Consider the following 26,726-nt stretch of genomic DNA (forward strand, 5'->3'; position numbering starts at 1 on the left):
CACATATGATCTGATCTGATCTGATCTGATATGATATGATAATGATATGATATGATAAAGTACAGTACACCTGCAACCATAACACACTGACTGTGTAATTCAATGTCATAAACTAGGTAGATTTGAGTTAGGTCAACGGGATGAAAAACCAGACCTGAATAACAAGTAGTGTAGGTGATTTAGTCTGTGGCACTCTTCTCTCTGAATCAGTACTGACCTAATGCCAAAGGTGTGCTGGAAGAGCTGTTATGTTCTGGTTGAGATATAACAAAATCCCTGACTATTAAAGCACTGAAAATATCACCTCCCAATTTTTGCTTAAAGTAAATATATTTACCTTGGTATCCATCTCTAAAACTACTCATGCATTTTAAAATGGAGAAGTTACTCCTCACTTCCCCTCTTTAAAATAATGTGTAGTGTGGCAGATACAGATTGGTTGGTGTGTACCATCATAGAGGAGGTTGCATTACAAAAGTGGACAAATGCTGTCTCTGAATTATCTGATGTTCCCAGTCCTGTTTACATTGAAGTCACTTGCAAAACTCCCATTGACTTTAATGCAAAGAAAGTCAGGCCTATGGTCTGTAAATCACTTTGAAAGCTTTCTGAACAAAAGATGCATGTGTGTGTCTGCCTGTGTGTGTATTTCCCTGCGCCCCCCCTACAACTTTACTACGTCTGCGATAAAGCATTAAATGTGGTCAGGCAGATTTAATTTCCCGTTCTCTTTAAAAGCACTAGGTAAAAACTTATCTTCATTAAGTGCCACTGGGAGTCTGGCACCACATAACTAATCAGAAAATTCAGTAGCTTCATGTCCATGTGATGCCTCAAGTTCAAAGGGGACCAAGACATCCTGTTTGGTGTTTTGTTTCATTCAAGCTATTAAAACTGCCCAGGCCTCCTTAAGTGTATTTTTAAGATAATCTTCATTATTCCTCATCAATAACACTAACCATTATAAAATCCAATGTCAGCCTGGATAATTTTCAAATTTGCCACATCAGTAACCATCAGTGGAATGGAGGGACAGAAACTCTTGGTGGATGCTCCCATTTCTAATCTATTATTATTTTCCATAGTCCTCTAAGCATTTTGGTTCAAACTTTGTGACCCTGATGCCTCTACTCCAAGATGTAGGTAGGCATGCTGGGAAATTTGCCAGAGATGTGTGTTGTGTGCAGGAATGTACACATCCAAGAAGGGTCAGGAGAAAAAAGGTATGGGTCAGCCCACATACCTTCTTCTCTAAAGTGCTCTTTTAAAACAACAATTAGTGGTAGCTGATACAACTAGAAAAATAAAGTTTTGTACGTAAGGTCACCTTCTCTTTATAAGGCATATAAACATCACAATTTTTATACACTTTTCCTTTGATCACGTTAAATTAAATTATGAGATTTGAATCAATATGTTATCACTTGATCCACAGATTTACTTTTCTCTGTTCCCATGGCCAGATGAAGACTATGTAGCTTTAAGAAACTTGCTTTCTTATTTATGTTTAGTTTAATAAGAAAATATTAAACTGATCTTGTTTGTGTTCATTTTTATGGTATAGACTAAATACAAGATTAAACACTATACACCACTTTTATTTCTTACATTAAATGTTCTGAAATATTGAAGAAAGTGAGTGTGTACATTTTAAAACTTCCCCCAGATGCTGCTTTTCTTAAAATCTTACTAAACTTGTTACCATTTACAAGAGTCACATTCAAACAAATAACCTGATCTCAAACAATTTCTCCAATGTATGAAAGTTCAAAAGTTCTTCTTATTTGAAATAAATTATTAATAGTATTTGAAAATAAAGGATTTAATTACAAGTCTGACTATGGGTAATGGCTATCTTACCAAGATAAAGAAAGATAAAGATAAAGAAAAATTATAGCATTAGTAAGATTGATAGTTAGATCGCTAGTTGAAGATTGATAGTTGGAAAGCATTTTCTGTGAAAAATCTTGAAAGAAAGAAAAATTGCTAATTTTTTCAAAAGTATTTTTTTTGGAAGTTTTCCGTTTCTTTGGATGGAAAAATCAAAAAGTTTTTGGGTTTTTTTTTGAAAAAAATATTTTAAAATGAACTAAAATTTTCCATGAATATTTTTTATTTGAAAAAAAGGCTGTTTTTTACTGGAAAAAAATTCTGGATGAAAAATTTCAACTGGTTCTGCTGGCAGCAAGAGAATCCCACGCAGAAGATCTTAAGTTAGTTTTTCTTCATGCGTTAAACCTGATTTGACAATGAGAAAAAGAACCTTAGAACCTGAATGTTTTTAAAAGAGTAGATGCTGAACTGCATACACACAATGCTGGTGCAATCACACATGTAATGTGCATGACTGCAGGCACAAATTGGGTAATAGTATATATGCAAGTGATTATCTGATTCATACCCAAACATAGTAATGACGTGCAAATTAGGTATGCAATTGTGCATCTACCACTTTTAAAAATCAGATCTTTTATGTACAAGAAAATCATATAAATGTAGGGCTGGAAGGCTCCTGAAGAGGTCATATAGTCCAGCCTTCCATGCTTGAGGCAGGACCAAGTAACCCTAAACCATTCCTGATAGGGGTTTATCTAACTTGTTCTTAAAAACTTCCAATGATGGGGATTTCATAACCTCCTTCGGTAAGCAACTCTAGTGCTTAACTATCCTTAGAGATAGAAAGTTTTTCCTAATACCTCACCTAAATCTTTTACTGGAGATTAAACCAACTACTTCTTCTATCTTCAGTGGACATGGAGAATAATTGCTCTCTGTCCTCCGCTTTACAACAGCCCTTGCAATATCTAAAGATTTTTCTGCATTTTTAATGGTATAGCTATGTTTTTTAAAATTGCGAAGCAAGTACAAAGGAGAATTGAGGCTGGTTTACAAACCCATGCATCACCTCCAAATTTGCATTGCCCAAATGATGATGTATACGCAGACATTTGTTTTGGAAGTTTTTGGGTCACAACACAGCACAGCCAAAGAGCCATCCTCTCACGGTGTGTAAAAGGGAAGAGGATGAGAAGGCCAGATGACAAAAGAGATAGAGAAAATCTCAATACATATCAATAATTAGTAAATATGAGCAGCCACAATGGAACAGAACTTTGATGGGTTGGCAATATTTAGTTGTTTTTGTACAGTCTCTTATTCTTGGCTTGTTCTTACTTTACTGTACAATTGTCCAGAAATGTGCCTTTTGGATAAATTTGTGCACTCTGTTTGAATCTTAATCAATGGACAAAACTGAACATAAAAATGTGCTTCTTTTTATGCATTTAAAGTAAATTGCTTTTTATTAGGAATAGCGCTTCTGCTTCCTCCAAGTTATCTCCATGAAACTGAGAGAAATATTAAAAATATTTAAACAGTAGTTTTGTCATGTGACCAGGAAAGTGACATTTATCTTCTTTAGTGAATATTTATATATTATATTAGCACTTACAAACCTGGTGCCTGTTCCTGAAATCATTACTTGTTACAGTTAATCTTAATCAAGCCAGTAGAGTGGTCCCATTTAAGTCAACAGGACTACTCGAGTGAATAAGGATTTGTGGAAGCAGTTTATGGTTGTTAGTTGATAGAAGCATGAGCAATTTCCTTCAGAAAAAATATATTTTAAATGTTGATAAAAAAGTAATAATTTTTATCATGTTTTGATGTTGCCACCTTTTGCATTTGGTTGCAAATCTCATTAAATTTGATGGTTTTATTAAACTCTAGCTACTGGAATCAAGAGATTGCATGAGAATCTCAGCTCTCCTTAAAAAGAAAGTTTCTAGTTCTCATGGTTGCAGAGAAAAGCTTGAAAATGTGAAGCAAATGTATGTTAAGGATTTAGAAACAAGAAGACAAATAAAAAGAACCCCACATTTCATATTTTAATATATCTCATGATTTTGGGGAGGTTACTCAAGATTTTTTAACTTTTGGATTGGCAATATTAATATTCCATTTTAGTTATTAATTAAAATTCAAACATAATGCACAGTATTGCCCAAAAGGTAGATTTCTGCAACTATTCTGCCATGGATAGGATTGCAAGATTGAGCCCCATCAGTGAATGTTTGCCCAAAACAACCCTATTTATGATTCCATGAGCTGTTCTTTTCTATTTAATCTCTAAATGGACACAAAAAGCTCTTTCCCCTGTGTTTTAAATTTGATATCTGTTTAATTTGAGTGTTTTAAAAAAATTACAGCAAACAGGACAATTGTTTGGGATCAAAGATAAATGAGTCTAAAATATCATTAGACAAGTGAGGGATCCCTGCTGCTGCTACCAGTCAAGCATGAAGTGTACTTGGTACTGGGACAGTGTGAAAGAGATGAGTTCGCAGACCAGAAAACAGATGGCCCCTTATCACCTCCTGGAGCTAAACACACAACAGCTAACTTCAGAGATGCCTTTACCTTTACCCTGTCTGCCCCTATCATGATAGGCTCTGTTATATTAAGGGTTATTGCCTTGCTAGCCCTCCCTGTGGTCAGCTTTTGAAGTCCATGGCCAAGAGGCCAGTGTGAGAATATCACCAAAGATAAGAAGTGTTTGCTTTGTGAAAGTTTCAGGAAAAGAATCCATGGAGCCCTTCATAGTTCAGCAGGGAACCACAAACTCAAGCTAATATCTTCCAATCCCCTGTTGGTTTCAGAACTACCCACCATAAAAAGCATAACTGGCTGTTTATTTGTGCAGCCAAGAGATAACATCTTAAAGTTACAGTCTGCCTTAAGTGGTGGGGATATGAAGCCCTAAGAAATGAACCCTCCAACTCCAAGCTTATAATCAAAATGGTGTGTGCTCTCTTCTTCTCTGCCTAATGAGATGAAGACATGTTGGCCACTAATTCTTTTTTTAAAATATTAATAAAATATAGCGGTCAAAATCACAAAGGATAGCTCTGCCCCCAAATCCAATGTCTTGCGTTGTATTTTTTTGAAGCTTTGGACAATATGTTAAGAAATGTTCTCATGGCAGAGCCAAGTAAATATTTGTGGGACATTTCTATTTATTACAAGAAATACTTCAATTCTAAGACATAAGTCATGCTCTTCTAATAAATGCTTCACAAATTCCCAAAGAGAAGCTGATTTCCCAGTGCACCAATGCTGCAAAAGATCAGACATTTTCTTTTATGTAGAAATTCACATTCTGGAGACTTCTTTCAACATTTTCCTCTCAGAACCCAATCTTGTGAAATGCCAAGAAACTCATGCAAGTCTCTGAGTCCCCTCAACACCCATTAGCTTCAAACAAGCCCTAAAACTTAATTTTTTAGTGGTTTTCTTTGCCTCATAATTTTGTCAAGTTTAAAATATCCTGACTGGAATTAAATCCTTCTCTGTTCCCCCTCCCCCTTAAAATGGATTGCCCAAACCTTTTTGATATCAGGCAAAAGTGTGGACTGACTGAGTTTAAGTTTCAGAACCTAGAGAATATGCTGCCAAAATAATTACTGCATGTGTTGCATCGGCTATTATTTCATCATCATTCAGTGCCACTATCATAGCACAAAGGGAAAATAACATGAGTAAGAGAGGAGATAAAGGAAGAGCAGTGAGAGGGAAAAATGCTTCTTAATAATGCCAAGGGTTCTCTTTCCATCGTAATCCATCCTCCACCCTGTCACCAGCAAACTACCTTAAATCAAATAACTGGCACCTGATGTATTCTGCAGATGGGTCACCACTGTATATCTGGAACACAGCATACAGGTGGTTTTTCACTTGCTCTTGTTAACTAGCTGGAAGACACGTCTTTTATTTTTGGGGGTGTGAGGAGTTGGAAAGGAAAATATCTCCTTGATGATTCACAAAAAGGAAGACTAAGCGAAGAAGTAGGTCCATTAAGTGTTTATCTATTAATACATTTAGTTGTCTTCATTTCCTCCTTAGACATCCTCTTCCTGGAAGATATAAGTAACAGTCACAGATATAAAATCTAAGTGTAGTAGTTATCCAAGTGAATTTTCTGAAAATGTTAGACACAACAAAATCAGTGCTAAGAAGAGTTCTGTAAAGTTCAGATAGGGTTTGGATAAGCATCCAGTTAGGGGCTTGTAGTTCAAATACCAAACCATGAAGTTCTCCCTTCCCTAGTTCTAAACTGTTGGTTTAGCAAATTTTTTACTTCCTTTACCTGAGGCTTTCTCTGGCTTTGGTAGATTAGGTAAAATGTTCATAGAGCTTGTATCAGAAAAGGTTTTAAAAACATCTCCCCTTGATGTTGATTCTTTTGAGCCTGGTTAAGGTGGACAGTACAAATCATTAGCACCAAGCAGAGTGTGTACTGGCAGAATAAGACTGTATGTGCAGACAAGCTAGTCAAACATCTTGAAAATGGTCTAGCCTTCATCTACATATCCTGGCATTTGTTTCTCAAAGCACTAGAATCTTAGAATGAGACTTGCAAGAGAACTATGTAGATCATTTCATATCTTCACCTTGAAGCTTTTTTATATGGTATAGGGCAGTGTTTCTCAACAACTGGTCCGTGGACCAGCCCAGTCCCTGAGATCTCCCTGACAGGGTTTAGGAAGGCAGCAAGTCAGTCCCTGGCATCAAAAAGGTTGAAAAACAGTGGTATAGGGTAAGTCATCCAGAATAGTACACAGCTAATTCATACATCAGTTCCACCTCTGAAACATCTAACATCAAACAGATTTCTCAGTTCTGATACAAAAAGAGTTTTGGAATCTTCTATATTTCAAATGTATTACTCTAGAAATGCAAATTATGTGTCTGATGCTACACTCACTGAAATCAACGGAAAAGCTGTAACTGATTTCAGTTATGCAAATTCAGGCCTTAGAAGTGGAAAATGTGGATGATTGATGGAATGCTACCAATGCTTTGATGAGAAGAATCTACCATTCACGCTACAGTATGCAATAATTCAACCCATACTAAAGAAATCATTGACACAACTCTCACAAACTACCTTCTCATTGTTTAACCTCCCTTTCCTAAGCAAGCTAACAAAAAAGAAGACTGCAATGCCACCTACCAATGCTGCCATTATCCTGGATCTCTCTTGATCAAGCCTGGGTGTGTATTAAACGAACTAGCATTTGTTGCTCCGGTAGATAACCTCCTCCCATCAGTAAATAGGGGAAGTACATCCATAGTCATCCAGCTGGGCCTCTCTGGAGCCTTTGATACCATCAGTTACCAAATACTCTGGTCCTGTCTCCAAGAAGCAGCAGGAGTGAATGGAAATTCCCTGACACAGCCCAAGACCTTCCTCTGAGATTGAGATTCACATTATGGACAACTCTTCCTCCACTTCCAAAGTTCTCACCTGCAGAATTCCACATGTCCTGTACATCAGAAGTAAACAACGTTGTCTACTTTCCTATCAAAATCACGCATTGGACAAAGAGCAGCAGGGTAAGAGGGAATCCAGAAAAAATGAAGCAATGCTGGACTCTCAAAGCTCATACTTTGTTGGGGTGGCTGTTAAGAAAAAGGTCTCTTTGCTTGTAGAGCGAGGAAATTTGATATGGCATCAGTGAGACACAATGAACATGGAACCCTATAATGCCATTTTTGTAAACTAGAACTGCACTTAAAAAGATACCAAACCAAAATTCATTTTCTATGTAATCTATCATATATTAATATATGGGCTTCCTTTGCCTGGCTCCTTTATAATAATATTAAGTTAGGTGTATTTTACAGTAGCTCCCAGAAGACCCAATCAATATGGGAGTTGATTAGGACTCTCTTATGCTAGATGCTGTTAACACCGAGGAACACATGGTCCTTGACCTAAATAGCTAACAATCAGTTTAAGGTACTCTGTATCAGACTTCACAACATTCTCTTGTGAGCCCGCTGGACAATGCAAACTACGTCAAAAAACACAGAGGATCAGTTCTTGGAACAGCCAAAATAGTCACTAAAAACAATTTATCAATTCTGGTGAAAGCAAGTAGCAAAGCCATGCTTATAAAGACAAGCCTGAGCCACTAAGTTTAGCTCCAGATCAAACTTCCCCCAAAGTTCAGTGATGTTCAGATTAAGGGCTTTTGTTTGGATCCACCTCTTTTAAATATATTACAAATCCAGTGATGCAGACAAACTGAAGAGAACTTCAAGAGATGAGGTAGCAACTCTGAACCTGGGAAAAAAGATTCAGGAGGCCGAAGATGACTGAAAAGACACAGAGAAAGAACCAAATCATTTGTTTTGATGTAAGACATCAACAGTAATGAGCACCCAAGCAGAGAGCAAAAGACACACAAAAATATTATTTACTATTTCCTGAGACTTCATAGATTTTAAGGCCAGAAGAGGCCATTATGATCTAGTCTAGATTCCACATAACACACACACATACACCATAGAATTTCACCAAGTCCATACAGCAAGTCTATAACTTCTGGATGAGCTAAAGCACACCTTTTAGAAAGACACACAATCTTCATTTAAAGGGTGCAAGTAATGAAGGATCTACCATATTAGGCAAAACATTTGTCTTATTTCTAGAATGAATTTGTCTAGCTTCAACTTCCAGACTGGATTTTAGATTAAAGACCCCTCTACTGGCAGATATATTTTCCCACATAGGAGCTTGTACACTCTGATCAACTATCTGAAGAGCAAAGCAGAAACCATGGTTCAAATTGCCCATTCTACATCTGAGTTCTGAGAAGCACCACAAGGACCCAAAAAGAGGAAAATGACTCTCCCAGCCATTTTGTTTCTTGGATGGGGGCTGGATCTACAGGATGTGAGCACAGCTAATCCAAGAAGTGGGAGTTGCAAAGCAACCTTAATTTGCATATTAAGTTTTGCAGCAGAAGACAGTATGTCTCTTGGAAAAATATCGATGCTTAGAATTTTAGTGAGTCCTGTGCTGTGATGGGACAGACCCTGTGCTGTGATGAGAAGGTGCCCAGTTCCCTGTGCTATGATGGGAGGATTCCCTATTCTCTGTGCTGTGAAAGGTGGGATGTATTCAGTGCTTTACAACTGTTTGCATTAGTCACATTCAAAATACCTCATAATGCAATATTTGTTTCAACAAGCTTAAAGAAGTCAATTACAATTTGACTTTCTTCAAGAAAAATGTACAAGGATAGTAAACCAACACACGCTGGGCAATATAATGGGCCTGCAGCACATTAACTAAGAGTGAGTTAGAACTCATAGATTCCGTATACTTGAGCAACCATGCATCGCTAATTTGACACAGCAGTAAGTAGGTATCCAACCTGTCACTAAATGATTTACTCTTTAAATGCCTGCAGTGGCATCTTTTCCTACTGCTAATTGTTGATCTCATTTTACACCATGGTGTCAAATAGTCTCCCTGGGATAAGAGAGTAAAACAACAGGAAAAACTTCAGCAAATCATTATAGCCCTTAATGAAATGCAGTTCTTAAGGAAGATAACAAACCCCAAAACATCTTAACTCTTGCTTGACAATTCTCTGTTTACAGTTTTTATGGTATGATCACCATTTAATGACCAATTGCCTACAATACTTACTTGAGTGGTAAAATGATATAAGGGATTTTATTGCAGACATTACTCTAAAGACTACACTATAAAACAAAGAGAAAATAATTTGCATAAGGATAATATTACAGGGAGAAATTCATGATAGCTAAATTTGAAAATGTTGCTTTTCCTAGATCCAACAAACTGCAAATTTAGGACCAGATCTGGCAGTCCTTTCTTAGCTCTGTATGTAGAGTATATTCAAAGGGCATGAAAATATGCACAGATTATAGAAATTAACTATAAAACAAAGTATAGGACATACCAGATACATCTCAGTGTTCCAGATAAGCCAACACAGAATCTTAGAATACCATATTCTCAACATCACTTCTCCTTCCTCCCTTTCATCCTTAATGTAGATTTTTCATTAGTTCAATATAAAAAAAGATATTTTATACTCATATTTTTATAATATCGTGTATATTATAGTGCTATTTTATGTTACATTATTGAAAGTTTAATAAAAGGTTAGTCATAAAAGAGAAATATTGAGATTATTCAGTAACTGATATGGGCTTTTCCTCTTAAATGTTTTTGGATTGTATTATAATTAAGGTTCATGTACTTCACTTGATCCAGACAAAGAACTTCCTTTAATGTCAATAGTTGCCCTGCATGAAGATCAAAGGCAGCAGTATATGTTCCTAATTTTGTAAAACCTTTTATTGAGTGCTACAATAAATGACCAATGGACTATCCATAGCATGCTGTGTGGTGAAAGGTGCTATAGAAAATGCTACAATTGATAGATAACATGAGTAAGTTTATACAAGCTGAATAGAATCTATATGTTAGGTTTGCATTTTTCATACAGCTGTGTATTGTGAAAGAAATTAATTTCATAAAGAGGCAGCCTTCAATATTACTTTTCTTATAGCCAGGCATATATACACACATACATACTTGATGGTGTGATGTAAAGATTTGATTGACATGTGTTTAGGGCCAATCCATGTTCCACGGCCCTGGAGATACACCCATTCCCACCAGCTGGGAATACTGCCCTTTAAGTTTGTGTATATTTTTACAAGTATCACCGTTAAGGAAATAATGCTGAAAATCTCTCCTACTGAGCCAGTAGAGGTGGTCAGCGCCATAGGAGTGCCATTCTATCTGGATCACGATAGCTTGCTGAAAGAGCAGCATACAGAGAGAGAGAGAGAGTCTCCCATGGCATAGGGTCCCTCCACAAATAGTTTTTGTAACTGATTTAATTTACTGGTGTGGATAAAGTCATACTGGTACAAAGGTGCTTTGTAAACTGCACCCACTTTATGGGGATACACCAATTTAACCAACTGGTTTTTCTATCAGTTTAGCTAAATTGGTAGAAAACTGTGTGCAGACAAGCTCTTAGTAACTTCAACACGAGAGCAGTGTTCCTATGTACCACAGTTCAGGAAGGTTATTAATGCATATGCTTAAGTCCATCACTATTCAGGAAAGTACTTAAGTGCATATGTATGTGTTACACTTAACTTTAAGGCTTCAGTTCTCTGCTACATGTGAAGGCATCTCGGAGGTAGTAGCAAGTGGCAGTTTCAGGGAGTGGAATGTGGGTCCCTGATCCTCAGCTGCCTGGTCCCAATGGAAGTTAGAGTACTAGGTGGCCTACTCTAACGTCTACTGCTAGCACAAGATCCATAACAGACCCAATGCCAATGGAGGAGTAGGCACGGTCACTTCCCTTTCACCATGCCCCCCTCCTGTCATGTCACACCACTGAACCCTCTCTTCCCCTTTTCTTACGCTGGAGGTGAGGTGGTGTAGATGGTGCAGAAGACACCAACAACTTCCTGCCAGCAGAGTCTTCCCCTGCTCAAGAGAAAATACTCCATTGGTTATCTCCAGCCATTTAAAGGCCACTTTGCAATAAGCAAACCGTGGAATCCAGCTATAAACTTGTGCAACGGGACTTAAGCACATGCGTAAAGTTAAACATGTGTTTAAGTGTTTTCCTGAATTGGAATCATGGAGCGTGATCAACATTTCTGTGAGCAAGGACACTGGAATAAAGTGGGACAAAAGAAGGCAATTCAGAGTGAAAAAGTGGGTAAAATCCTGCCAACTAGGAATGGACTGACTGGTTTGGTTAACCTTCACTCAGCCTCCTAACTGAATCAAATCAGAATTTTTGGAGGCCAGTGAATGTTCAGTTAAGGATCGATATCATTTTCTTGGAAGATCAAACAATGAATGAAGATATGTCATGTTCAGCTTTTGTTTAAAACATAATTCAAAACATTTTAGCTGAAACATTTAAAAGAAAATATTATATTTTCATAAAAAATAATAGAACTCTTTTAAATGTAGGTCTTGTCTAAATTTAAAACTCTACAGCAGCACTGCAGGACGGATTTTCCCATCTGCATAGGTAATCCACCACCCCAAGAGACAGTAGCAGGTTGATGGAAGAATTCTTCTAACGACCTAGTGCTGTCTATGCCTCTGTGTGACATGATTATGCCAATCTAATTTTGTAGTGTAGACCAGGCCTTAGCTGACAGGCCATTTTTCACCAAAAAATGTGTTTGGACCCACTCTATTTATGAGACCTGTTGGCAGAAAGGAGGGAGATGTTAGAAATATGGATAGTCTTCACGAAAGCTTCTATTTTTAATGTCAATCCAAAACCCACACTTTGAAATCTTTTAATCACTGTTTTGGTGAGTTAAGGGTTCCTTAGGATACATTTTAACTCCAGTTAGCTTGCCTTCCTATACAATAATAAGAATGAATAAATATGATCATAAAGCTGGTCAAAAGTGGTGAAAAAAATCATGATTTTTTCAAAACAAATTTTTTTATTTTTAAAACATTTCAAACAGCTCTCAAAGATTAAACTTCAATTATTCATGACCAAATATAAATGAAAATGGCATACAGAACAATTGTGAGTAGGAACTGTCTCACATTTCCTTCATTAACATCTCAGAAAAGTGTTCAAATACACAGCTGTATTGTAGTCCCATGCAACATGCTCTATGTTGTGGTCTTGCACAAAGCCAAACCGTGACCCCTTGGCAAAGGCCAAGTAAACAGGATTTGTGCACCCCTCTGTGAGGGGTGGTGGGGTGAAGGAATCCTCCCTTCAGCAGCTGGCAGGATTACCTGTGGCCACAACAGCAGTCTCATGACTGCAGAAATACCTGTGGCCTCTGTGCTTCCTCTTCATAGGGTGTTTTAGGCAGTGAATCCACATGGCTGTAGACCCACTGGTCATGCCGCCTTCCTCCCTTATTGCCTTCAAAACCCTTCTATGGAGTTCCACTTCATGGTATGGTTCTGCATGGCTCAGAACCCCCCATGAAATACGACTGTGCCGGTTCACCTTCAAGTCCTTCCACATCCTTGCCACAGACTGCTGGATTTGGCTCATAAATACTTGGTAAGCCTGCCAAAAAAGGAGTAGCACTACCTGTGTATCAAAGACTATGTAATTAATTAGTCTGGTGACCGATCCTCCAGAACCAGTATTACTATCATCATAGGACTCAACTGTGCCTTTAAACTGCAGCACTATATTAGGCATGGCAAGGAGCACCACCACCCCGGGGTAATCTCAGGGAGAGACTTGGCTTCAAAGGCCATGCCTGGTACTGAATGGGCGCCAGCTGAAAGGGTATGTAGTATTTGTTTGCTGCGGACGTATTAATTTGCTTTTCAGAAGTTGAGACCAGGCAGTGGCCCAGACTACACTTAGTTTAAATAAAGTAACATGCAAAAATGTATGATTGCATTAATACAGGCTATAAATTAAATATGCTTTCCAAAATAAACAGATGTAACAGGCCACATTCATGGGGCACATGGCTGGGTGAAACAAAAGCAGCTGGAAGACTACGGGAGTTAGCCAGTTTTATTTTGTTTAGTTTTTTTCCTTTCCTTAATTTGCAGTTACTCCATAAGGAAGAACTCACAATGGAAGGAAAATGGTGTGTTGCCAACACCACTGCTAGCTCTTCCTTTGCCTGCACATGTGGGGCTCCTGGCCAGACAGGCATCCTGACTCTGGAGACATCTACTAAGATCCTGGTTTTGACTTGCTGGGAATTCAGCGTTCTTGTCCGAAACGATGAAAGCCAAGCAAGGGGAACCACCTGGTGTGAGAGGTGTATGTTGGTGGAGTCCTTCAGGAAGCAGGTAAGAGAGTTGAAGGAGGAGATAGCTCATCTGTGTAGCATCTAGGAATATGAGGCCCACATCAACAGGATGCACATGGAAACATCTGGAATAGAGGATTCTAGCCAACTACAAATGACTACAGTGACACCAGAGGAGGAAGGAGAAATGGCTGCTCTTTGTGGAGAAGATTGCCTGTTGGCCACCGAGGGCAGTACACAGGGCTCCATCCTCCTCCCAGGGCCCATGTTCAATGCAGTCAAGAACCAGTATGCTGTACTGGCAACAGGAGGTGAGGAGAAGACCCCAATGGCTGAGGAGGAGGAGCCAGAAAGCCTGAGAGGCTCATGCCCACAGCACCTAACAGGAGGAATGCTGGTGGTTGGGGACTTCTTTATGAGGGGGACAGAGGCATCCATCATGCTCACCTGACAGGCTACCTGCTTGGAGCCCATATCTGAGACATCAAGAAAGGTTGCTGAGGCTCACTATCCCTCTGACCACTAACCCATGCTGCTCATTCATGCAGGCACTAAGAATACAGCCACGTATGGCCCTGAGCAGATCAGCAGTGACTACAAGGATTTGGGAGTGAGGGCAGAGGAGATGGGGGTGCAGGTTGTGTTCTTGCCCATCCTCTCAGTTGAGGGCAGGAGCCCAGGCAGGGACACACACATCCTGGAGATGAATGAATGGCTGCGCAAGTCATGTCAATGGGAGAAACTGGGCATTCTCGACCATGGGATGTTGTTCTGGAAAGGAGGACTGCTGGGAAGAGATTAGGACCAACAAGAGGAAGAGCATCTTTGCGCACTAGTGAGGAGGGCTTTAAAGGTGACAGGTGACAAAAGCCCACTGGTAAGCATAAAAAGGCAACCTTAACAGAGAGCTAGATGTCGGTGGACATAGAAAATTATAATAGGGTCATAGGAGCAAAAAGATAGAAATCAGTGGGGGAATCTGCTGAACATCTTAGATGTCTATGCACAAATACAAGGAGTGTGGTGAATAAACAGGAGAAACTGGAAGTGTTAGTACATAAGCTAAATTGTGACTTAATTAGCATCACAGAGACTTGGTGGGAAATCTCATGACTGGAATATTCATATGGAGGGGTATATCTTATTCAGGAAAAACAAGCAGGGAAAAAAAGCTCCAACTGCTAAGGAGTACAAAATAATAGCACAATCATGCAGGGAGAAATCAGAAAGATTAAGGCACAAAATGAAATACTCCTAGCAAGGGACATAAAAGCCAGTAAGAAGAGATTTTTTTAAACACGTTTGGAGCAAGAGAAAGAGGAAGGGAAGTGTGAGTCCTGTACTTAACAGGGAAGGAGAGCTAATAACTGGCAACATCAAGAAGGCTGAGGTGTTTAATGCCTATTTTGCTTCAGTCTTCACTAAAAAGGTGACCAGATAATCAACACAATTAATATTGACAAGAAGGGGTAAGGAATGCAAGCTAAAATAGGGAAAGAACAGGTTAAAATTTTTTTTAGATAAATTAGATTATTCAGGTCAGCAGGACCTAATGACATTTGTCCTAGTATACTTAAGGAACTAGCTGAAGCAACCTTGGAACCATTAGCAATTATCTTCGTGAACTCATGGAAGACAGGTGAGATCCCAGAGGACTAAAAAAAAGACACAAAGAGAACCCAGCGAATTACAGATCAGTCAGCCTAACTTCAATACCTGGAAAGATACTGGAACACATTATTAAATAATCAATTTGTAAGCACCTAGAGAATAATAGGGTGACAAGGAATAGTCAGCATGGATCTGTCAAGAACAAACCATGCCAAACCAACCCAATTTCATTTTGTGACAAGGTTACTGATCTAGTGGATGGGGGAAAACTGTAGATATGATATATTTTGATTTTAGTAAAATTTTTGACAGAGCCCCAATTGACAGTCTCATAAGCAAACTAGAGAAATGTGGTTTAGATTAAATTACTATAAAGTGGGTGCACAATTGGTTGAAAAACTTTACTCAAAGTAAGATATAGATTGTTCACTGTCAAACTGGGAGGGCATATCTATTGGAGTCCTGCAGGGGTTAGTCCTGGGTCTAATACTACTCAATATTTTTATTAATGACTTGGATAATGGAGTGGAGAGTAGACTTATAAAATTTGCAGATGACACCCAGCTGGGAAGGTTTGCAAGCCCTTTGGAGGACAGGATTAGAATTTAAAATTACCCTAACCAATTGAAGAACTGGTCTGAAATCAATAAGATGAAATTACTAAGTGTAAAGTACTTCACTTAGGAAGCAGAAATCAAATGCACAAATACAAAATAGGGAATAATTGGCTATGCAGTAGTACTGCAGAAAAAGTTCGGGAGGTTATAATGGATCACAAATTGAATATGAGATAACAATGTGATGCAATTGTGAAAAAGACTAATATCATTCTAGGGTGTATTAACAGCAGTATGAAGACATGGGAGGAATTATCCCACTCTACTTGGCACTGGGGAGGACTCAGCTGGAGTACACTGTCCATTTCTGGGTACCAGACTTCGGAAAGATGTGGATAAATTGGAAAGTATCCAGAGGAGAGCAAAAGAAATGATAAAAGATTTAGAAAACCTGGCCTATGAGAAAAGGTTAAAAAACCTGGGCATATTTAGTCTTGAGACAAGAAGACTGAGGGAGAATCTAATAACAGTCTTCAAATATATTAAGGGGCCTTATAAAGAGGACGGTGATCAATTGTTCTACTGAAAGTAGGACAAGAAGCAATGGGCTTAATCTGCAGTAAAGTAGATTTAGATTAGATATTAGGAAAAACTTTCTGAACTATAAAAGTAATTAAATTCAGGATTAGGCTTCCAAGGGAGCTTGGGGAAACCCATCATTGGAAGTCTGTCAGACAAACACCTGCCAGAGATGGTCTAGGTTTACTTGGTCCTGCCTCAGCCCAGGGAGCTGAATTTGATGACCTCTTGAGGTCTCTTCCAGCCCTACATTTTTATGATTCTATAACGTGTAGTGTAACTCCATTGAGGGATGTATATGTATTTCTCATTTGGATCTTTTATCTTCATCCTTTTTCTCTCAGTTCTTAATAGGTAGAGCTTGCTGCTCTGTTAATATTTTCCAGCTATTCCTCTGTGACTGTGCTCTGACTGAAAGCCATAAAATGCTCTCCACCAATTGTGCAGTGCAAGTGCGGCAAATAGTCAAAGAATCAACTTTCCTTCTTTGATGTAAATGTCCTCTTAATTCTCAAATGCAAATATTGTATCGGGTCATGGGAAATCAGATAGACCAATGTATTAAATGTGTGTAGAGTACTAAAAGCATATAAATGAAATGACAAAAATAGTTGGGCTACAAGCTGAAGTTTGGCTTGCAAAAAACATGTTAAAACTTCTCTGCGCACTTGCTTATGTTGTATATGTTTTACAAGTCTTAGAAGTAACCAATGATATTACTATTTCTTTATGAACCCATATTTACATTACCTTTGTACTTCTTTAATATGGAGTTTGTCTCCCAAATGTTAAATGATTTTTTGTTAGGCTGTATGCACTTTTCTCTATACCATATACAGTATAATATGCTCTAAAAACATATGGTGGAATGTTGAGAATTTTGTTTTGGGGAAATAATAAATTCCTTTGGCTCTGTACAAAGGACTTTATTCATCCTTTAGGTAAGTGATTATTATCTGGGCCTATTTTTGCTTTTCCTTTAATTTAAACAAGAGCCACTTACTGTAAATCATCTTTTTGTTTACATTTATACTGCTATATATGTGCAGCTGCTTGTTCTGAAATTCTAAGATGATTTCAGGTTCTGTAACTGCTATGCAAAGGGGGTAGAGAGGATGCAAAATGCAGAGTGGATGAAGAAAAATTGATCTGAGTTGATTTAAAAAACAAGATAATTCTTTTCCTCACTGTGAGAGTGAAATTCACCCTATTCTCCTTCCCAAAGTTAGGGGGCGGGGAAATTAGATGCATCTTCCAACATACTGGTATGTTGTGGGACTGCTGCACAGCCCATCCTGCCTAGAACAGCAAGTGGTACCTCTCAAGCCCACCGAGCAAGGATTCCTGGGTGTGACATCCAGATAAGTATGGAACCCTCTGAGCCAACAGTTTTTGAGTCATTGTGAAACCCTCCTCCCCTGCACACCAGGAGTGTTGAGCTCATGTAATTGCAGCTCTACCCATTACTCCTATTTGTACAGGACAATGATAAGGATTGTGCAGCATGGAATGACTTGCACAGGCTTTTCGCCAAGGAGGGATTTCACCCCCAGTGCATATATTTGCAGAAGAAATTTAGAGATATAATAAATTAAAGGTAATTGCTTATTGGCTCTCTGTGTGCATGTCACAATGCAGACAACGTACCAACCTTAAAGGAGATGGCTGTCCAGCTTCTGTGGTTGGTCAGCTCCTGACCAGAGCCATGTTCTCATTTCCTCTCCAATCCCACTGCAGATTAACACCTCCTATTGGTGTGCAAGGGCTCATTGTGCTAAGCTTTACACAGTGCTTCCTCCATTGCACACCAGCACACAACTGCCATTGACTCCTAAATTACACTCAATAAGGCTCTGAATTAGAAAACAAGTCTATTTTGTATTCCAGCATGGAATGTCAACAGCCTTTCATATACAACAATGCTACTCTGCACATTGCTCTACATGTTGTTATTTGGCCAGATTTTAAAAGGTATTTAGGAGCCTAAAAATGCAGCTAGACACCTAGTGGAATTTTCAAAATCACCTAGTCACCTAATTCCTATTGATTTCATCTAGGCTGTTTAGAAATTTCCACTAGGTGTCTATCTGCCTCTTTAAGCACCTAAATATATTATGAAACAAATTTTTGACAAAGATTTTCAATAGTGGTTAGTGATTTTGGGGTGTCCATTTTGAGACACCTTAAAGGGACCTAATGTTTGGAAACTGCTGAGCACCATCTCTGAAAATCAGGTTCCTGTAGGGGCCTAAATTGGGCATCCAGAAATGAAGGCACCGCAAATCACTGGTATCTTTTGAAAATCTTGGCCTTCATGAACGGTGGTGTAAATCCGGAGTAACTCATTTGAAGTCAATGGGTTACAGTGGTATAAAACTAATGTGAGATCAGAATTAAGCCCCCAAAATTTAACATGTTGAACACATTTTTAGTTTAAAAATAACTAATTTATTGCTGCATTTGGAAGTGGGGCCTGTTGAAAAAAAGCATGAAGTCGCTGAAATGTTATTTGAAGGCCAGCAGAATAAAGCTTTCAAACATAGACAAAAAATATGCCGTGTGACGAGAAAAGCTAAGAAATAATTTTATTTGTATCACATTCAAATGGTACCTCAGAGTTCTATGGTGCCCACAAATATTAACTCAAGGACAAATTCTTCTGTCAGTTACACTTGGGCAATCTAATAGAGTTATATGGGTATAAATGAGGGCAAAATTTGGTCCTAAAATAAAGGCCCTTCCCAGAAGAAATTATCAACCCAGAAACTAATAAACACTTTATGACTACACTTACATTTCGCTGTGACTTTGTACCCGCCTAATGGAGCATCATGGCCTTCCACGGCATCAAATCCAGCGGATACTAGGACAATGTCTGGATCAAACTCATTGGCAATTGGCATAATCACCGTCCTACAGAATAAAAAGACAGCCAGTTACAAACTACAACGCATACCTTCATTAAGCACACTGCTTGGCATGATCCCTTAAATCCACTATACAAAAAAAACCTCTGTGCATTAAAAAACAATTTGACCTTTATCTAAATTCATCATTATATTTAGCCAAAAAAAAAAAAAATCTGCTTTACCCATCTCTGTATTCATTTTTTTCTCTTCCACTTTTCTAGTCTTTTTTTTTTTTTTTTTTTTTTTTTTAAAGTACAGGTACATGCAAAAACCTCTACTATTACACACACATCTGTGCCTGTTTTATCCCACTGCTTATAAAAAGCTGCCTCTTCCAGGGGAGTGACTAATGTTTTACAGAGAATATTCAAAGCTTTAGTGGAAAGCTGGACTGCTCCAGTTAGTGCAAACTTGGTGTAAATTTGAACTATAAATTTCTTTTAGGAAAATGTTTGCTTTCCAAACATTTTTTTTCTTAACGTTTTTAAATGTTTGTCGAGGTGGGGGGTGACTCTAGCAAAGGAAAAACATGAAATTTCCTTAATCAAAGCCAGGCTACATTGTCAAGCCTTTCCAAGGTCAAGCATAGCAGGAATGTGACAACCACAAACTAGTGACAGCAACCCCTGCTGGTTTCAGTCAGATAATTCAGTGCTTCACATTCCCAAAGGGTCTAGTTTTGTAACCCTTTCCTTCACATAGGTGTTATTCTGGGTTAAGATTTTTGTTATTTAGTTTATTTTTTTATCAACATGTACAGATTTTTTTAAGCAAATTTGTTAAAGAAAAGGTAAATATTTTCTTTGACTCGACTTTTCAGGATTCATACTCATAGGTTGGCAGCTTAAACATAACAGATTCAGACACAAAATTTACTACTGTTGACTGCATTTAATTCTGAAGATTTTCAATTATATTCAATGTCAATTACATTAAGGTGCTAATCTAAATTCACTAACTCCAGGAATTTCAGACTTCAGATTAATATTCTTCTTAAAATTGATAGCATTATATACTATATATGATAGCATCTGCCTTATTTCAAGTTACCTGTGCTCTCCTTTACTTATACTGCACATAGGGGAAAAAAAGAGTATGTTAAGGATCTAGGTTCCATGTTAAATAAGTTAGACTATTAACAGCGGTATAATTTCGGTATAATTTTTTTCTGCATTTTAATTTCCTTTGTTTTGTTCCAAATTCCTCAATAGTACTTTTAACATCAGGGACCATATCCTGCACTCTTTACTCCCACAAAATACCCCCTGAGCTGAGGTCAATGGGAGAGTCATCTAAGTAATGGGATTATGATCAGGACACTACAGGATTCCATTGCTGTCATTTTAGCTCAGAAAAAAGGATAGTCCAATTTTACTGCAGGTCTGTTATGTTTATTCCATTGAGACTGCACTAAAGTAATACAATGCAAGTGTATAGAAAATTCAAAAAAAACCCACAACATATTATAAAATTACATTTAAGAAAGCTATGTTGAAAGAATGTTAAGTTTGCAAAAGTCAAGAAGTCAAGCATTAGGAAATGCCTGTGCCTTTCTGTGCCTATTTATTATGATATAGTATTTAAGACCATGATCACTGCCTCTTTCACAACACAGCCTACAACTTCTGCATCAAATGAGGCAGGGGCCCTCCAGACATCAGACTCCTTCATTGCACAGTCCCAGATTCACCCCCGGAGCATTGTGAATCCAGCACATTGAATGTAGTAGGGGTGCTGTGAAGCCTCACCCCACATTCCACTTCTAACTCCCTTCCCCTTCATACTCCTATCTCCTCAAGTTCCTACTCCTGACCTACAGCACTGCGTGTCTCCTGCCACCCTACCATCCCCAGTTCCTCACCCTTCTGCATTCCAGTCAGGATGTATATTCCTTCCCTAAGCTGACTGGATGCCAGCAGGAGCAGCATTGAGAGCACAACAGAGAATGAAGCCAGGCAAACCCTACTCAGGGTTGCAGTCCTGGGGTGGAATATGCTTCCGGGGGGAAGTGCATGAGGAAAGCCCCACATTTGCCGCAAATGTGAAATAACACAAAACAAAAAAGAACATAAAAAAATGACATGACATGAAAAATACAGTCTGCAGTGGCACTCCTATCCCACAGGGCTGGGCCCAGAACCCTGCTCTGGGTGTTGCAACCTGGTACATCGGTTCATATGCTGCTCAGGTTTGGACTGGCCCCACCAATGAAGAAGCAGCTGGGGCAAACATGAGCAACGCTATGAACCCATGCCCAAGTCACAATGCTTGGCCTGGGGAACCGATCCTAGACCCGCAGGACAGGAGCCATTGCTGCTGCACAGTGAGTGCGGGGTGGGCTCTCTCTGCAATCCCCTGGGATGGAGTGTTTCAAGAGTGCAGGACCTGACCCCCCCTTGGTCTTCCACCTCCCAGGGGCAGGACCCAACCTCACCAGGGCCCCTCAACCAGGGGGCAGAGAAAATATATAAGGAGGAATAGGAGAGGGGTCCTTGGGACTAATGGGGGTTCTGGGACTCAATGGGCGAGGTGAAATATTTGAGGGGGGTAGAGAAGGAGTTTCTGGAGCTAATAGGGAGTTGGCGGGTGAGGGTCAATGGGAGAGTGGTGTGATAGGGTGCTATCAGAAGCACCCTGATCACTGACATTCCTGCAGTGTGGAGAAAGCTGCAGGCCCAGCTGAGGGCAATGGCACACTTTCTGATGGGGGACTGGGAGCACCCAGGTGATAATCATTGGGTTAACAAGGTAATTGGGGAGAGCATAAGGAGCGGAAACAGGAAACAAGGGGAGCACAAGAGGAAGCTCAGAGAGTGAGCCTGAGCTGGGGAGAGAGGGCTGCAGGGAAGCCTATCTTGCTGTAAGCCTATGGTGCACAAGTATTACCATATAAAAGGGAAATAAACGCACACCTTGGTGAACAATAAACAGCTCGGTGTGTGTGTTTGTGATGGTGAAACAATATGAACTGGCCAGGCAGCGAGGTTCACCAAGTAGTGACGAAGGCGCCGGGTGACAACGGGAGCATATAAAGGGGCACAGAGGTGCCTGAATAACGTGTGGAATAAAATAACAAGAAATTCCTAAAACAAAAAAATATTATAAAAAATAAAGATATCATGGGCTCTACACACACACATCCTGTCATCATGTAGTAGCTGTGAGTGGATGGAGCATGCTCACTACAGTCTGAATCTCTGGCGAATTTAGCTGCCAACGTCTAACAAGTCTCTAGTGAGCACATGCAAACTGAAATTATTATTCAGACCCTGATAAGTTGACCACATTTGGTCAAAGTTTCATGTGTCAGGCAATAGGCTTATCCCTGACATCAGGGCACCGCCACCCCACTCGTTGGCCATATTTCAAGTCCATGCTCCAAAGCATGCTGCCACTAACGAGTATCAGTGAAATGGTTGTAAGAATTTTTTAACTTGGGCAAAATGTATTTTTCCCTAGTCTTGTTCTGAGAAACAGCTCAATCATTTTAGCTGAAACTTCCCAGAAAAATTCAGACTGAAGCAGAAATGCACCATGGAAAATTTCAACTCAAATTTACAGTTATAAGTAAAAAGGGAAACTATAAGGGAAGTTATAAGTAACTGAAAACAGTATCTTACAATGGGAAGTGTCAGACAAGCATATTTATAGGTGTCACTATTTAGCACTGCCCATAATGGTAGTAAAAAAGTCTGTACAGAGGTGATACCTGGAAATCTCCAGACCAAAAAAAAAAAAGAGATGAAGATTACAATGATAGCAACTGGAAAGGTGGAGGTGACGTTTAGAACAGTTCTGTCAGTATACTAGTGATAGCTGAGATTATAAGGGTGAATAAACTCCTCAAAATGCTTTTCTGAAAATTTGCAAAAAGAAAAAAAGAATGAGAAATTCTGTTTTTGAGAATGTAGATGTTAAGAGTCAACTTGAATGAATGCATTTTACACCAGAGCAATAAAAACTTCTCCCACCACAAAACCATACGGTTACTTTATAAACTGTGACAGACTTTTGCGAGTATGCTTCAGCATATTTCACACAGAGCTGACCTGTGAAGACCAAAAAGCCTATGTCATTGCTTTCCCTCCCTTTCATCCCTCCAAATTTGAGGTTGGGGGTGGGGAACTGGAATTTCAGACAGCCTAGTTAATCTTTCTTGTTTTAATAATAAAAAAATACATTTCTAGTCCTCTTCTTTGCAAAGATACTAAGAAAAATATCATTTGATTGCAAGACTAGAAAGTTTGTCCCAATTTTCTTCTAAAAAACACTAGTTGTTTATGGGTCTCACTACAGCAGCCCAAGGCTGGTGTTTGGCCTCCAAGCCATGGCTGCGGGTCCACTGATTTTTGGGAGTATCCACATGTCAATGGAGTCCAGTGCTCCATACACTGCTACTGATAGAACTAATGTTGCTCTCTCCCTTCATCCTAGCTGCATGAATCTAAGCTGGCTTCTCCATGGAACAATCAATATGATCTCTGTAAACAAGAAGGGGCAGTTCAACATCATGGAGGTATAATGAGCCTGGGCTAACGGACTACGTGTAGGACTGAATGCAAGGGACTTCTCCACTCTGTGCCCAACTCTGACACTGACTCCTTCTGTGGCACTAGGTAAGTGACAAAACATCTTTGCCTATATTCCTCCATCTACAAAACTAAGACAGTGATACTGTATGGGGTTGCTGTCATGAGTAATTTGTTTGAAACAAATATATAGATACTAAATTTCATCAGAGTGCACACCAAACCCTATGGTAGCTGTGGCCCTCACAGGCCCCCAACCTCCTTGGCCTGTCTGGACAACTGTCCTTTGGAAAACCTTTTAGAAGTTGACAACCATACAGAAAGCTCTATGCAAGCAACTGGGCTCCACTTTGCTGGGGAGCCTTGACGATATACCCTTTCTTCCACCCATACTTGAGGCTCAATTCTCCCCTTGCATCTGAGTTTTGTTTAGCTCATGGGAGTGGGGACAGTCAGAGAGCAGATGACAGCTTCCTGATCCTGTGATGGCCTGGCCAAGCATCCGTGAGAGCGGCCTTGAGACCCTTAGCTAGTGACAGATCAGCATAACAAAGAGAGCTCCACCATGACCCACCCCTCCCTCAGGCACACCCATTACACCGGGCTGGGGATGGGGTAGCTGGCCCATGGGCCACCTCACTGAGTTTGCACCAGAGGGAGTTCACCCAAGCCATGGCAATTTTCTTTTGGCCAGCTTCAGCCAGAATATGTCTGGATCTGAACATAACAGAAAAAAGAACCATAAAATTACATTTGGGTGTATCCTAAAGAATCGTCTTGTTAGCCATTGCCAATACCTCAGGTCATCTCTATCTCAATAGTATGATCACATGATCACGTTATTAGAATAGTATGATGACAGGTTCTGGTTATGATGAATGTCAAAACACTTTCATACAGTCCCAACAAAAATACTCTATAAGGCTCTGTAGACAGAGGCTGTATCCAAGATTAAGACTAAGGACAGTTATTATCTTACCTGGAGGGGCAATAAGAAGTACAAATTAGATCCAGGCAGTAGTGCACTAGGGGCCAAATTCTTCTGTCAGATGCAGTAGTGCAACCCTATTAAAGCCAGCTGGGCTGCATGGGTGTAACAGAGAGCAAAATCTATTACTAAGATATTTCTGAGACTTTAGATGGAATTACTATTGTTGTCTGACTAGATCTGAATTTTATATTTTACCTATGACTCATACTCTGCACTCCTCCCTTCTCTCTCTAAAGAAAAAAAAATCCCAAAAATCTGTTATCCTGCGTTATATGGAGCCATAATTATTGGATATAAAGTATTCACCTGAAAAGAACAGTAGGATTCTAAGGATGCCCTGCTCTTCCTTTCCTTTCACCGTGTCACTAATTGCACATTTTAAAATCTTGAGCAGTAAGGTCATAGTTTATGTGACACAGGAGTTTACTTCACTCCATTAAGCCTTACAGCTATAGTGGAGCTGTCTCATCTAACTCAAGCCAATGCAGGCCCCTCTTGTAGTTTGATGGAACTGACAGCGGAGTATGTGCCTGGGAAGTTGAAAAGATTCATTTTAGTTCCACAAAAGAGATTTCCCCATAGGATTAATGCATTCAATGCTGCTGTCTGCAAAGAAGCCATGGGATGGCTTCCAGTTGGGTTTAGTCCTACAGAAAACATCAAGCATGTGTTCCTCCCTCTCCCCAACAGTATGAACATCAGATGCAAGACATTATAGAGAGTTTACCATTTACTTGATCTTGTTCCTTTTATTCTTCTATTTTATTTTTGTGGTTTTACAGCACATGAGAAGCATGCTCCCAAACATTTGTTCTCCCAGAAGACTTGCAGAAAAGTACCCGAGACAGAAATGCATCTGCATGCATCACCAAACAAAGACAAAGATCTCCTTAAAAAGGGTTACGTTGACATAAATGACCACTCTACTTGGGCAGTGTTTATAATTTAAGAGGGAGCAAGGGCAACCAACACAGAACATTAAGGACGGTAATAGCTGAGAGGGGAATCCACATTTTTCTGAACCTAGAGAGCATAGTGGGTTAGTAGCATCCATTATTCACATTGACTATTAAAAGTAGCACTTTCCACTCACAGTTCTCAAAACACTTTATAAATGTTAACTAAGAAACACAGTGGTCCAGATCCTCAACTAATGTAAATCAGCATATCTAGGATCTAGCCCAACAGCCCCTTAATTTAGGCATTATTAGACCCATTTCACAAATACATAAACTGAGGCAGAGGGCAGGTAACTAACTTGCTTAAGATAACACAGTGATCATAAGAAAAGACCTGGACAGAAAACAGAAATCAAGTCCACTGTTTTAGTTACTAGACAACACTGTATAAGCACTAAGTATTATTTATTCAGGTTCCCCACTCCCACCTTTTGCTGAATATACAGAACACATTAGTTCTAATAATTCTGATTTTTTTTATCTAAGCGGGGTCCTCATTTAACATGAAGTAATGTATTGCTATCTACCAAGACTCCCAATTTCCCATCCTAAAGAAACAATATCATGTCATCACAGAGTAGTCTCCATGGATGGGACTGAAGTTACATATGTTTAAGTATATTCCTGAATCCAGGCCCAGATGATTAGATCAATGAAGCCCATAAGGCTGTTCTCCAGCATTTCAAAGCATATGCAATACTTGTTAGGAATAGTGCCTTATGGTATCTATTACTTTTATGCCTTATTTTCACATGTTTTAATATTATATAATATCACGTAACTTACCTATTCACATAAAAGAAAACTATGCCTCATTTCCTTCCCCCAAGAACTTCAGGTTAATTTTTTCTGTATTTTTAACATTAAGTACAGTTATATTTCCCAGTCAATCTAGCTAACCTGGGATATTTCGCTAAATCAGAGTAAATGGGGTTTTAAAACTGGAATGAATCTCTAGCATAATGAAGGGA

The 26,726-nt window shown here is 39.2% G+C and overlaps 1 protein-coding gene across 1 annotated transcript in view; it reads right to left on the reverse strand.

The window, feature by feature from the left end:
- HDAC9 (histone deacetylase 9) overlaps positions 1-26,726 on the reverse strand; it is a 642,497-nt gene that overhangs the window by 47,771 nt on the left and 568,000 nt on the right. The window contains exon 24 of the mRNA XM_067562102.1: positions 19,162-19,280. Within this exon, the coding sequence (XP_067418203.1) occupies positions 19,162-19,280 (119 nt within the window). The remainder of the gene's footprint in view (positions 1-19,161; positions 19,281-26,726) is intronic.

The sequence above is a fragment of the Emydura macquarii genome, unplaced genomic scaffold, assembly GCF_026122565.2.
Source record: "Emydura macquarii macquarii isolate MOO-44397 ecotype Brisbane River unplaced genomic scaffold, CSIRO-AGI_Emac_v2 contig_2422, whole genome shotgun sequence".
NCBI classification, from domain to species: domain Eukaryota; kingdom Metazoa; phylum Chordata; order Testudines; family Chelidae; genus Emydura; species Emydura macquarii.